We start from the raw sequence: 15,065 nt of genomic DNA, 5'->3' as shown, positions 1-15,065 counted from the left end.
AGCCACTGAATAAATGTAATGCTTACTGAATTCTCACTCTGATGGTGTTATACAGGTTCACGGAGAACGTAGGATTGTTTAACCTAAATGTTTTGGGTGTTTCTAAGATCCAGGAGAGTATTTAAAAATCACTGACCTGTTTAGCAGAACAAGGAGTTATAAAAATGTAAGGCTCAAGTTTTCTTAGATATTGGAGGGATTATTAAATTAGCCATTCATGATCAATATTGGTGACTATGGTAGGTATTTACTACAGATCAAGTACTTTCCTAAGTGTTTAACAAATGTTAGTTAATTCATTTACTTTAACAATAACTCCTTAATCTTGCAAATACTATCATCCCCTTGTCTTCTGTTAGAATACTGATTTTGGAGTATGTCTTGGGTTTTCACTTCTGTTCTCATTGACCCAAGAGCCCATTATATTTTCGATGTTGGCAAACGTCCCCAGGGCAAAAAATGTGTTTTCTTCTTCCCTGGGTTCCAGCCTTCACTTTGATTTTGGCTCAATGATTCCTTGTTATCTTGTCTGCTCAGTATTTTAAAATTTTTCAAAAAACTGTCATCCATCATTTTTAGTTTTCTGTGGGAGAGTTGTCCAAATATACTAGCCTGCCCTATTTCCAAGAATGGAAATCAAACTTGCTTATTTTGTAGTTCACAAAAATGAGTACGGAGAGGCCAGTGACTTGCTCAGACCAGAGAACTGGTCAATGCAGAGTCCCTGCTGAAATCCAGCTCTTTATCCCAACTTCCAGTGCTGTGTTTTCTAAAGTTTGTCTAGTCTGTCTGACAGTTTTGGTCTTGCTGTCCACAAGAGCAAAGTGGTGCTTTGAGTATTCAGATTACAAGTTTAATGAATGTGGATAGGAAATCGCAGAAGGTAAGAATTACGTCTGAACATCTTTCCCCTAAATAGAGTGTTTGATCATAGTTCTGCCCAAACTGTTGTGTTTTGGCACTGATCCGTCAAATACTTCATTTATTTATTTTTTTTTTTTGGAGACAGAGTCTCGCTCTGTCACCCACGCTGGAGTGCAGTGGCTCAATCTTGGCTCACTGCAACCTCCACCTCCCGGGTTCAAGCAATTCTCCTGCCTCAGCCTCCTGGGTAGCTGAGATTACCGGCGCCCACCACCAGGCCTGGCTAATTTTTGTATTTTAGTAGAGATGGGGTCTCACCATTTTGGCCAGGCTGGCCTCAAACTCCTGACCTCAACTGATCTGCCTGCCTCGGCATCTCAAAATGCTGGGATTACAGGCATGAGCCATTGCACTCGGCCAATATGTCAGACACTATAGAGGGGGCTCATGCAGAATGAATCATACAAGTTGAAAATTTGTGGATTTTCAGATTGCCTCCTAAAGCAGCCAGCAATCCCATGGAAGAGTTACTAAATCTATCTTAGTTTAGGGTAAAATAAGAAATTAGAAAAATCTTGAACAACTGAGCCCATTTCAGTCTTTTGGAACAGGAATTTCTATCGTCAACTTGCTTTCTTCCTTTCCTTTTGCCCGGGAGTATTATCTTTCTCTGTCTTCTCCCATCTTGGAAAAAGGGTGGCAACAGAACAAGGGAGGGGCGAGAACTAAATAGATTCAGCAGCTTCATCCCAGGTAGTTTTTCATTTGTCTCTCTGTTGCCTTAATGGATTTCACACATCTTTTTCCTGTATATTGTTTAGTCTCACCTCCAGAGGTAAACGCTTCTCATACCACAATATTGTCTTACTTTTCACTTTCTGCTGTTTTAATTCATTTCAATAAAGAACTAATGAGCCCACCATTGTACAGAACCACACAAGATGTTATTTGTGTCAAGCATGCTTCTTTCCTATAATAAATGTATGTCACAGTTGGGTATGATATAAATATGTAGTTCTATAGCGGTATATATATTCACATGGTTATTTGGATAATAAATTCTATGTACTTGCTGAACTATCATATAAAGCCAGCCATACAAGTTTTATTTTGCCTACTGTTGATACTATGGGCTGCTATAGGACATTCTGTCCTCTGTGTTGGGAGCTCACAGATATTTTCTGTCTGGCTTAATACCAGGATTAGGTATGTTTCTCCTAAACACTGTGTGTGTATTTATCTGATGGTTATTGTCAATCTTGTTTCCCTCTCTGCTTTGTCTGCTTAATAGCTTCTAAAATTTTGACCCACCTCTCGCAAATAGCCAGTCCTTCACTGTGTGCATTTTGATAAACTCATCATACCTCTGGCCTTATTGTTCTCCTACTTTTATTTTCCAGGCGCTTGATTCCTTCAAATATTGATTTCATATCTTTTGGGTTGTATGTGTTTCTGTAATCTTTTGTGGACACAAGAGTGGGTATAAACTCCCAAATAAATATATTCACTCTGCGTGGGGAGAAGTGACAGGAGGGAACATTCAGCTGGTTAGAGAGAGATGCGAAATTCTTACTGGGGAGCCTTTACAGCAGTGAGCAGAGCTTCAGCCTCCTTTTGTGTCTAAGCTCTGCTATTTCCTGATCCCTTGGGCAAATTTTCTAACCCATCTGAGCCTCAGTTTTCTGATATACAAAACCGGAATACTATTAAGGCATTTGAGAGTTTAGCGCAGTGTCTGACATACATTCAAGTCATACGTTCACCTCACTTCTTTGAAAGGTGAGGAATAGTTTAGGCAAAGTAGCAGTTACAAAACCATGGTGGTATAGAAGAACGTGCAGTGTCCTGGTACACTAGCAGGGGTAAGGAATGGTCAGGTGTAGGCCACGTGCAAGGTTTATATGAAAATGAGTCTGGACAAGAGCTTCTGGGATGCTTATGTGATGGAGGTGTATACTGAATGCTGCTGAAGCCAGCAACCCAGACAGGAATTTTAAGATAGGGAGTGAGGGAGGCTGCTGTTGATGGTGTGGGGCATGCATTTGTCTTGTGTTACAGTAGAGTAGTCCTGTGGCTTTCAAACTACTGTGTGCATAAAAGTTACCTGGGGACCTGTTAAAACAGTTTTCTCAGCCCCACTGCCAGAGTTCCAGACTGAGTAGATGTGAGATGGACCCTAAGAAGCCAATTTAAAAATGGGCATACAGGTGATTCAGGTGGCGGATGCGCTTTGAAATGTACTTGGTGGTGCACTGGAATAGTTATTGAGGAAATGCTAACTAAGGGGTAGGCCTGACAAAGTTCAAGGAGAGGGAAGATGGAAGAAAATGACTTCAAAGCAACATGTTTATATTCATTATGAATTACCATTGTGCATGCTATAGCTTTGTGTCTTCTGTGCATATGGATAAATGAGCATCAGTCCTATAGATTTTTGTCAAAGATGAACTATAATTAGAATTCATATGATTATTCTATTTGTTAGGTTTGGGACAGCTAGTGATTTGCCCTCATCCTTGAGATCCAGCAGGAGACCAAGGGAAGGGGAAGCCTGTTCAACAGACAGCAATCAGAGAAAGAAAGGTGCAGCAGCGTGAGGTCAGGAAGTGGGAAAGATGGAAATGGGAAAGGCTGGGAAAAGAGCAGTCAGATCCGATTGGTCAGGAATCTATTTGTGAAGGAACCCAGCCAGTATTTAACCTGCTTTGAAAAAACTAGACTTCCAGCATTTTTAATTAGTGGATTGCTCGCTTTTGAAATTGCCCAGTTGGGAATACTCAAGTTTTGATGTGTTTTATCTGCCTGCTAATTAGCAGGCTGCTTGGTTGACCATTACTTTTCCTTTTTTCTGTGGACAGAAGATGCATATGAAGGTCTCTTGGTACATTCCAGCTCAAGTCTGGGTTAAAGTGCATAAGAAACGCTGTATATTTAGTAAGAGTTCTTACTAAATTATAAACAAATTTTAGTACATCTTTTCTCCAACTTCATTCCTTTTGCTGTAGCACAGGGCTTCTCAATCTCAACACAATTTTTATTTGGGGTCAGAACACTAAAAATATGTATATATTTTAGAGACGGGGTCTCAGTTGCATAGGTCGGAGTGCAGTGGCACAATCGTAGTTCACTGTAACATTGAACTCCTGGGCTCAAGGGATCCTCCTGCGTCAGCCCCTGCAATTAGTTAGGACTACAGGCATGTTCCACCACACTTGGCTAATTTTAAAAATTTTTGTAGAGACAAAATCTTGCTATGTTTCCCAGGCTGGTCTCAAACTCCTGGCCTCAAGCAATCCTTCTGCTTCAGCCTCCCAACGTGCTGGTATCACAGGTGTGAGCTGCTGTGCCCTGCACAGGGTATTTCTTACTGTGGAGAGCTGTTTTGTGCATTTATGAGACACTTAGTAGCAACTCTTGGCCCCTGTGTGATCAGTGCCACTAGCACCACCCAAGTTGTGACAACCGAAAATGTCTCCTGAGTGGCTTTGCCAAATGTCACTTGGGATGCAGAAGCTCCACTGACCTGGCCGTAGCGTCCTCTTTCCTCCAAGTCTCTGCCTACTTTGCATGTTTAAAATCCTCTTTTAAAATTGAAAAGATAAAATGAGTCCAGACAATTTGAAATCTTGTGGTACTTTATAGGGATTCAAATCTGTTCCTCCATTACTTTTTGGCTAAATTCAAGAGGAGAAATCTCTCAAATGAATCCAAGCTGGCTGTTATAGGTGAAAAGAAAGTCAAGATGCGCCAGACTTTTGAAAGCTTGCAGTGGTTGAGAGATTTTGTTATTTATACACTTTTTATTTTGGCTGAAAATATTTGGTTTTTGTTTAAGAATTAAGAGAACCATGTAGGCTACAAAATTTATTTATGTGCGAATCCCAGAGGGTTGTAAGTAGCTTCTTTGTGTGCTTCAGTTCAACATATACAGGATAGGCCAGCATGCTGAGTTGTTAAACAGCAGATCTGGGGAAGGTTTTACACCTTTTCTCTAGGCTTGATGCAGTCCCGAGAGCTTTCTTGACATGCCTTGAAGCTCACAGTGCACTGATTTTAACTGTCCATAGGGGACATCTGTTTGCAGTTTGTGTTACCTTCTGAAGCACCAACTAAAAGGAAGTGAAATAATATTTGTCATTAGAAAAAGAGAGAGAGAGAAGTTAATTTAGTGGTAATAACTTAGTTGTTGTCGCTCTTCTATCTCTTAAGATATTCTGAAACACCGTGTACCCTACTGTATCCCAAAATAAATCAATTAATTATACTATGATTACTTCTGCTGATAATAAAATAGCAGTAATAATAAAAGGAATGACAGTAGAGCATTAAAAGAATAAACAGTATCACTGAAATGTTAGGAAACACAATAAATGGGATTGTATCTCCTGAACCATAGTTTCACGCTTCCTCCTCCACTTCTGTCAGAGGGTGTTTGTGATGGCCGTCTGTTATCAGCCGTGATCAAAATCATGTAACAGTGAAACTTTTTATACTTTTATGAAGGCCCTTTCATCAAAAATCTCACAGCCATTTCTAAATATAGAGCGACTGATCTTTAAAACACTTTTATGTTTTAAGCAATTAATATGGTAACTTAGCTGTTAGACTTTCCATCCTGCGTATTTGCCATTTGGAGCGTGGACGGAACATTTCGTAATCTACTCAGCATTGAAACTTCGCTGGTATCGAGTTTAGAATTCCAACTTTTCGACGGTTCATGTAGGTCTTTTCACCATCATCTATCAAAACAAAACATTGCTTTATAATGGAATAACCACATTCATTTCCACATATCAAAGCCCAGATTAAGGATTGCAGGCCAAGTGGTATGTCTAGTTAAAAAAAAAAAATTGAAAGACAGAGACAGTATTGTCTTAACCTAAAAAAAGTTTTTATTTTAAGTCCTAATATCCCTGTAATGTGCTGGTGGAAATAGACTACCGAATACTTTCTCAGTCTCATTTTCTGTTGCATGTCTGGTGTCTCCTGTGATAAGCCTGGGCTGTGGAACAGAAAGGATCCAAGAGCATTATGGCGAGGATGCTAAAGGTGTTAGTGTGGATATTTACCTTAATTTAACTTTTTTTGGATTAAAGCTGTGTTCGTGTATTTTAAAACTTATTTTATCCAAAAGATTGTAATAAAACTTTAAGTACAGTTTCACATCTATAAAAACTGAGACTGTCAAACACTGTGAAGGATAGAAGTAATTTTTATGTTCATACCTCTGGTTCCTGAGGGTCCAGTTCATTTCTGCTGTGAATTTAAATGAGTTAATTTAAGTAGATGGGTCAGAAGCCACTATCATCATGGTAGCCCTGTGCCTGGTTCTTAATTAAAGGCAACAGGAGATTAATTTGAAACATTAATTTAAAAGTGCATATACAAAAAGAAAAAATTACTGCAAGAAAGCCTAAAGAACTTTTCTCTTGTCCCTAGATGTAGAAGACAGAAGTAGCTCAGGGTCCTGGGGGAATGGAGGACATCCAAGCCCGTCCAGGGTAAGTATATCTAATCTTTTCTCCCACAACCAGACATCCCACATATGTAAATTGACAAACAGAAGGTGTGTTTCTCTCTCTGTTTCTCTCTCTCTCTTTCTCGCACGCGCACACACACACACACACACACACGCACACACAGAGGCATGGGCATGCACGTGCATACAAACACACACACATATATGTGCATACTAAGTTTAATGAGGATCAGCTTGACTTTGAAATTTTTTTCCCCATTCTCTTATTGAATGCTGTTATTCAATTTGACACCTGTTCCACTTCTGCTAACCAGAAGAAAATTCCTTCATTACATATTTGGTCTTTCTTTTGTCAGTTGTTGATCCATATTACACAATGCTATTTGTTGTAGATGGAAAAACTTTAAAAAAATTCCTAATATCCCTATAATGTATTGGTGTGAACAGACTACGGAATAATCCCAAAGATACAGTATGAGGTTCTGTCCTACCAGTATGATCTACGTACTGAATCTGAGTTGATTTCACTTTGTAGACATGTTACCATTCCACCAGTAGGGACTTTGATCACTAGTTGGATCATTCATTTATTTGCTCTCAAGTTTTTGCTGTTCTTTTCCACAGTTTTCCTACATGCATTGGTTGTTTCTTGGGGTGTAATAGGAAGACCACGGAATAAGAGTTGGGTGGGTGGTTAGGCACTATGTATTTTTGTATGTATATGATCCTGGGCATGTCATTTCATCTCTTGCGTCCTCATTTTCCTATTTTGCAAAATGAGGAAGTAGAGCCAGAGGATCATCTATGTTTCTTCCAATTTAAATATTCATGATTTTGTATGAAATTTCTTTAACTGAATCATTGCTAGGCCCTCTAAAATCCATGTCCGCTTGTATGATGTACATATAATGCCCCAGATTAAAAGTACACTTAGTGTACATGGTAAAACCAACATCTCTTCCTCTCCCAACCAGCTATATATAGATGAAGCATTCTGCAGGGAGGGTAACATTTTACTGTAAATGTTCACACAAATTTGGGTTGGGGGAAGGTTCCATTTTGGGATAAGAGGCAGGGAAGGTAATCAAGCTGTCAAAATGAGGACATTCCAGCAAGTCAGAGTTAGACATTTCCACCTGTCCTTGGCATTGTGATCCTTAGTCTAGTGTTCAGGGTACAGCAGGATCTCTAAGCTTACCAGTAACTTTGTGAGCCCTTACACCAGCTGTCGCACTTGACATTCTAATGCTTTATATGGATGGGTTGAGGAAATCTTTCCTCCTCCTCATGTTACAGTCTGCACTTGCAGAAATAAATCCATTCCCCTTGACAGCAAGTGGAGATCATAGAACTCCCCTCAATTGTTTAGTTCATCCAGATTTTCACAATTTCTTATGATTTCTCCATTCAGTACACATGGTACTTTTAATTGTGTTTCAGAAAACAAGGTCTGTTTAGAATCATCTTAATTTAGGATTAAAACTAACTAGCTTTTGGGTTTTGTTAGCTGTCCTGCCATTTTTCTCATGAATATATTGGTGAATAATTTCAAACCAATTTAGTGTAATTTATATTTTCTAAATCCAGAAGTTTGCATGAGACAAATCATTTGTGGCAGATTTATACCCAGGCAGACTTTCAAGGTCTCTCTTTTTTCATCCTAACATGGGGAGAGTGTCTACGTTCCAGCACTGTGCTGAGGATTAAATTAGATAATATATATTAAGCTTTTAGTACACTATCTAGGATGAGGACACTTAATAAGTGATAATTAGCATTATGCAATGCCTGGTATAGAATGAATGAGTGTACTATGATGGGTATTTACAATGTAGCCTCTTTTTATAGATCGACATGTTGGCAGAAGTAGACTATAGTATCAGTCAAGTTAGTTGTTACACATGAGGAAAGGTGACTGAGAACGGGGTTGTTTTCCTTAAGGTGGAGGGGATGTGTCTTTTCCTAGTTCATGCAGCAGCCCCCTTTTTTTGTGTGTGGGCAGAGTCTGCCCTTTGACTCACGTGCAACCGATACTTCTGAGTAAATTTGACTTAGACTTTATGGGCAGTTCCACCAGCTGAGCAGAATGACTTTCCCCCCTCTCTCTGGTCACTTTATGCAATTTAGTAGACTGAACGTTGAACCCTGTAGTATAGATGATTTTAACTTTTCTCTACCATGTAATCAAATTTCCCCATTAAAATTAAGTAACTGGACAGCTTAAAAACATTGTTTTAATTTTAAATTCCCCTTAAAACAATAAACTGATTGTAATAATGAAATATTTCTGTCAAAATTTGTCTTCTTTAAACTGGTTTTTTTTGTGACATACTTTGTCCAACTCCAGAAATGCTAATTTATGCTAATGTTTTGATGTTCATATCATCGTTAAATCCTAATATTCTTAACTTTCTTATGTGTTAATTACTTATGTGACAATCTAGTTATCTTACAACCACAATAGTAACTATAATAAAACATTGAAACTTCAGTATCCTAACACCAAATGTTATTGTTTGAATGGCTCTATCTTGGTCTTTGAAAAGCAATTCATTGCATGCTATGCCTAATTTTCCCTTGTGGCACTATTTTGCTTTAATGTGGCCTTATTAAAATAATAATTTTTAACATATGCAATATACTTTATAGGTGTCTGATGTTTTACATACACTATTTTATTTAATCATGTCAACAACCCCATGCAGTTGATACCATTATTATTATTTCTAAGATTTCTCAGCTATTATGAGGAAAAGTTGGACTTCGTAGACTGTAGAGCTTTCTTTTAGCCACTATACCTGTGAAGGTGCAGATTCCTTCTAGTGAAGTTCCAGGGGGGGAATAGTGGACTCCAGTTTTTTTAGGATGGGAGAAGTTTTGGTAGTGGGGCCATGTTTATGTGCTGTTTATTAATATAAAATAACAACTTACACTGTTATTTTATTTACAGAACTATGGAGATGGGACTCCCTATGACCACATGACCAGCAGGGACCTTGGGTCACATGACAATCTCTCTCCACCTTTTGTCAATTCCAGAATACAAAGTAAGACTCATTTTAAATTCACTTACACTTTTTAAATGCTTATGTTTTACTATAGAAGGTAAAACCATGTCCTAGACAGAGGTTCTGCTTTTAGAAATTTGGATATTTAGTCAGTTCACTTGTAATAATCTTAAATTGCAGAGAAGTATTGGCAGTCTGTGTTTGGTAATAGTATATCAAAGATTAAGTTTTACAACCATATGGAATGAAATGCTTTTAGTGATACTGAATCTACGTGGAAATTTTGTTTTCCTTAGACCTAAAGCACGGACCACAGTTTCAATGTTGCATCAGTAGTTTCTGAGTTAAGGTAGATGAAGTCAAAGTGGTGAATATTTAGAATAAAAATATCACTGGGCTTGTTGATTGGCAATGATGTATAGTCAGTGTTAACTGTGATTTCTGCTAAAGGATTTATGAAAATAAATGGTGTTAATGGGCTTAGTGTGCTTAAATCAGAGTAGTGCGTTCAAGTTGAATTGTAAAATCAGGTTGTGTATTTATCAAGGCGTGAACTTCAGTGCTAATGGCCTAGGCAGACCGCATCCTGCTTTACTAAAGCAAGTTACCTGTTAGTTTGAGCTGTCTGTGAATCTCCAGCATGCCATTCATCCTGGCATCCTCAGCATGTTTTTCTGCTTTTGGCTACCCTGTAGGGACGTTTGTTTAACAGCAGTAACTTGAGCAATGAAAAGATGATTCCTAATGTCTTAAAAGGTCCAATAGCTGGCTACTTTAGTTTTGATTGAAAAAATGATCTTTGTTCTAGTAAACATGAGTTTTTAACAATATTAGTAAATCTCTCAACCTGGCCAGATTCTCTTGAGAATCTGTCAATAAGTGAAGTTACATTTCTTGGTACAAGCTGTTGGACAACACTCCAAGGAAAACACACAACGGTAATTATACTTTTCTGAGACCATAACTGCAAATGCTTCTAAAGAATGTCATGATTTTAAGCTTTGGAAGCTATACCGGTTACTTCAGGTCCTTGAATCTCGCATTCTTTGAAAAATCACTGTCAAATCCATCTAAATGGATTTCAGATATTTAACACAAAATAGTCAAAGCAGATAAATAGTAGCAACTTATAGTTAATGGGTGACATCATATGTTCATGCCTTTGAGTGTCTTACCAACTTTGAGAACCACAAGGTTGGTTTTGGTCATAGGATGTTCTTATTTTTGTGTTATTTTTGCCTTCAAAGTAGTAAATTTCATATGTATGTTTTAACATTGTAACTAAAACAGGAATCCCAGTCCTTTATCAGTTGTTGATAGGAAGGTGCATTGTTTCTTGTTCTCAGGATATGTAGATACAGGTGACTAGATACATTTATCAACTTAGATTCTAAAAGGCAGCTTTTGACTCTTCAGTGTCAATAGTTACGATTTTATTTCCAGCACCTTTGCTTTTCTATTCATCTTCACACAACTGCTTAGAATAAAAGATTTATTTGAAAATAGAGTCTTGAGAAGTAGCACTTAAATAATATACTAACTTCCTTGGATCCTAAAATGATCCTCTAATGAGCTACAGTGAGAAAAATGAATAAATCAATACTCATAGTGAGAAGTTTTCTATATTTTCTATGTGAAAAAAGTTTTAACTCTAAAGAACAACTTGATAAATTAATATTCCAGAATACACCAAGCAGTACAAACAGATTAAATGATTGTTCTATTCATGTTTCCTCATGGGCAACTGCTTTACAAATAAAATTAGTTTTTCAATCCAAATAGTATTTAAAATATAAGTGGCCTGACAGTCTAGAGCAGAGAGAGCGGATTCTTTTCACTTGGTTGTTGTTTAGGCTGCAAATCCATGTCAGCCTTGCTCTTTTATCCCGTCTGCCCTCCTTCCCATTAAACTCTTAAATATGGAGACCAAGACAGTCTCCTGCATTGTGATAGGAAATGCTACTATGTCCACGAGGCCCCCACCCACTGTTCCCAATGAAAGGACTTCTCTGTTAGATAAGCTGTCTGGTTTGAAACATGGCTCTTCATTGTTTACAAACTGCTACATTTTCCACCTCAAGCAGATTTTTGCACAGAAAAGAATTGTGCTTGGGCTAAATGGTTTATCTGACATTAACTGGCGCAGTGTCAGACTGGGGTCAGGGAAGTCGCCCTCAGAGCGAGAGGGCATGGCGCGGTATGCGAAAAAAAATGGAAAAGGGAGAAAAAGACATTGAAGCAAGTATGAAATACCTTACAGTTTTATTTAGAGAAGAACAATTTTTTTTTAAGAGAATTCACTCTGATGCTGCATTAAAAACTCTTCCCATTGCTGTAATTTCTCACATCCCAGACGCCTTCTTGATTGGCTTGCGTATCTGAAGGCTAGATTCGGGGAACAAAGATTCTCATTGATTTTGCCCAAGCTGCTGTTTGTTTAAAATGAAACCACTTTTCAGATGAGCCATATTTGGTGTTATGTTACAGCTTTACAAAGAAAAGATAGATCACTTTCAAGAAATTAAGGACAATTAATTTACAAATGGTAATAAAAACAAAGTAAGATCTATTGGTGTAGGGGACAGTTTGAACTCCTAGCATATATGCTGTGTTCTAAACTGCACTTTGTGTCCAGACCCAGAGCCCATGTTGTGACCTTTGTGGACATTTTCTTTCTACCAAAAGAAGGTAGTAGACTTCAGTATAAGTGTTGGACAACACTCCAGTCTCCACTTTCAGAATCTTTAACTGGTTTTCGTTAAAAGTGCAAAGTATTTCTTTCTGTTTCAAAGACTTAATTCTACCGTGATGTCGCGTCAGGGTAAAAGCTATAGCATCAGAAATAAATCAGCCACTTTATTGGAGCAGATTCTCTATTGTCAAATCAATCAAGCCTGTGACTGAATTAGGCGTCTGCTACAGAAATAAGTGACACTAATTTTACAGGAAAGAGTTATTAACTGCAGATGACCTGATTTTTTTTTTTCTTTTTTCTTTTTGGTAAACTGTTCATTTAGTAAGGTTTTATTTTATTGCAAAGAAAGAAAAAAGTACTGCACTACTCTTTCTCTTTGAGAGTGGATTGTTATTAATTATATATTTTGTTCTTTATGGCAGTATACAATTTTAGAGAAATGATAACAGGCATTGCTAGTATATTTGTTTATAAGCTCTTTTATGGTAACGAAACCCATTATTACAACTCTGAACTTCTTGATTTCACATGAATGGTTTTGCATTTTACAGATTTTTAAACATAATACTTCTATTTGGCACTGAAATTCCAAAACTCAGTTCATTTGTGTCTCTATTTCAAATTTATGCAAAGTGGGATGTAAGGTATAAGAGTAATAAAGTGTTTCAGCCTAGGCAACATGATGAAACCTCATCTCTACCAAAATTACAAAAACTTAGCCAGGCGTGGTGGCACGCATCTGTGGTCCCAACTACTTGGGAGGCCAAGGAAGGAGGATCTCTTGAGCTCAGGGGGCGAAGGTTGCAGTGGGCTGACATCATGCCATTGCACCCCAACCTGGGCAACAGAGTGAGATCCCATCTCAAAAGTAATAAAATGTTTGTGTTAATTAATTCTTTTAGAAATAAGCTTGTGTGTGTGGAAAAATAGCACTATTTGATAGTTTGTGAATCCCTAAAGTAAAATAACCAAAACACCCATGTGTGGTTATACATGCATGGACACACATGTACACCCACACACCCGATGTATGTATCGTGCTAGAAGAATTAATGACATTTCTTGGTTTATAAGATTGTTCTGTGTTCCTGTCTGTGATTATACTTGTCATACAGGGTTTTAGTGGTTGACATTTGTAAATTTGTTAAAGAAAAGCCTAACTAACAGAAACAGAAAGCAAGCTCCTACATTTTTAAAAAATAGGTGTGAATAGCCTTTCTGTTTGTTTCGTTGTTGGCAGGGCTGAGAGATGTGAGTACTGACTGTCTGCATTGACCAATTCATATACTTTTACCTGACATTTACTAAGAACTCACTCATTGCTTTCATTGTGTAGATACATGCCAGGTTACATTTTGCCTTAGTTGAAATTCCATGCATTGTTTTATATCTGGAGAAAATAAATCATTTCTTCCTTATGATTGCCTATCATTATTAATGATTGTAATGTACACTGGACCTATTGGAAACTCGTTCATTGCAGTTCTTAAACAATGTGATGAAACCTTCCTAGGTGGTCAGTTGCATAGTTTTCAGAGTATGCTAATGGTAGAAAGGGTCCATGAGTCTAACTCCTGTGTTTTTTAAGAGGGTTATTTATATGCTATAGAATAGTTTGAAAATCCTGGCGAGAAGTATATGGAAAGAATACGCACTTAAAAAAAGAAAACTTTTTTTTCCCTTTGTCAAGCACTAAACTTTTGCAGGTAATTGTCCAAATATTTTTACAATGGTAGACAATATATTTTCTAGCTAAAACTATTTGATCCAAGGAAGGAGCTAAGCATTCCATTTTCCTTTTATTATTCCAGAGCATCGATTGAAAACTGAGGATAAGTGAGCAAGTTGCCCCATAAAATTACATACATGGCATTTGTGACTGAAGGGTGTGAAAAGTGATACTTTTGTATACTTGGGATACTTTTGTATACTTGGCTACAGCTTAGTTCAGCATCAGGGGCTGTGCTTTCACATGGCCCATTTTGAATGGTTCAGTTTCCTTACTGTGGTATTTGGTACTAGTCCTACTCATGGTACTTTCTCAGAGCATTAAATAATTTACCACCATAGAGTAAATGGTTTCTAACCTAGCTCAGTGGAACATTTTACTGCTGGATTAGATTGAGGTTTCAGGCAGAACTGAAGAAAGCTGCTGGCTTACAGGATGACCTTTGAATCTCATCTGGGTTAGCGGTTGATATTTTGATTTGGTTACTGTGGTCATATTGTGACAGCTGCTAGCTCATTATAATTCGGTTCCACTGCTCCGTTTGCCTAGCAGGAATATTTAGGTTTGTATTACTTCAGAGTGTTTATGGCTACCCTGAGTTTAGCCCAGCATAAAGGTGAAGTGTTGTGAGTGTTTTCAAATCCCAGTGGCAGAAGCGGATGCCACAGTCTTCTTGTAAAACAGCAAATGTGAGTACATGCTAATACAGGGAGTTTTACTCTTCATTGTAAAACAGAGAATAAGCAATGAATCAGCTTTTACTAGGAAAACTGTTTTTGGAAGCCTTAATGTACAAAGGAAAAGCATGACTACAAAGAAACATAATTTTTCAAAGCATGAATGAGATGTTACCTGACTTCGTGGTCAGATATTTTGTTCTGTGCAGAAGTGTGAGTATTAGAAAATAGCAAAACCTGTAAAATAATGGCAATCATTTGATGTTTGAAAGTTCCAAAGGTCAAATAATCTTTAGTAACTTCGTAAGAATGGAACTGTGAATATAGATGTCAGCTCTAGAAATTTTAGTTCGCTTTTTAAATGCAGCAGGCCTCTTTGCTAGTTCATTAGTTAGGGACATCTTGGTCTTTTTTTTTTTTTTTTAATGACGCTTTTCCGCTTGAGGTTATCTCAGTATCAGCTCTTAGGTATTAGACTTATAATGTGGCACAAGTAATTTCTGAGAGAAGAAATTATTAATTGTGGTCTTATTTGATTTTACTTTGGGAATTTTGATTTTTTAAATGTTAAATTTAAAATGTCCTGCTGAAATATTAACAAGTATGACTCGTT

General features: G+C 37.6%; 1 protein-coding gene and 1 long non-coding RNA gene across 7 annotated transcripts in view; one reads left to right on the top strand and one right to left on the bottom strand.

Moving 5' to 3' along the window:
- TCF4 (transcription factor 4) overlaps window positions 1-15,065 on the top strand; it is a 416,095-nt gene that overhangs the window by 170,478 nt on the left and 230,552 nt on the right. For all 6 annotated transcript variants that reach the window (XM_025365666.1, XM_025365669.1, XM_025365667.1 and 3 more), the window contains 2 exons: window positions 6,304-6,365; window positions 9,294-9,390. In XM_025365666.1, coding sequence (XP_025221451.1) covers window positions 6,304-6,365; window positions 9,294-9,390 — 159 coding nt within the window. The remainder of the gene's footprint in view (window positions 1-6,303; window positions 6,366-9,293; window positions 9,391-15,065) is intronic.
- LOC112611681 overlaps window positions 1-15,065 on the bottom strand; it is a 30,205-nt gene that overhangs the window by 12,399 nt on the left and 2,741 nt on the right. The gene's annotated exons all lie outside the window — the stretch shown is intronic.

This window comes from Theropithecus gelada, chromosome 18, assembly GCF_003255815.1.
Source record: "Theropithecus gelada isolate Dixy chromosome 18, Tgel_1.0, whole genome shotgun sequence".
NCBI lineage: Eukaryota > Metazoa > Chordata > Mammalia > Primates > Cercopithecidae > Theropithecus > Theropithecus gelada.
The sequence above is the reverse complement of the archived record's forward strand: the minus strand, read 5'-3'. Positions and strand labels throughout refer to the sequence as shown.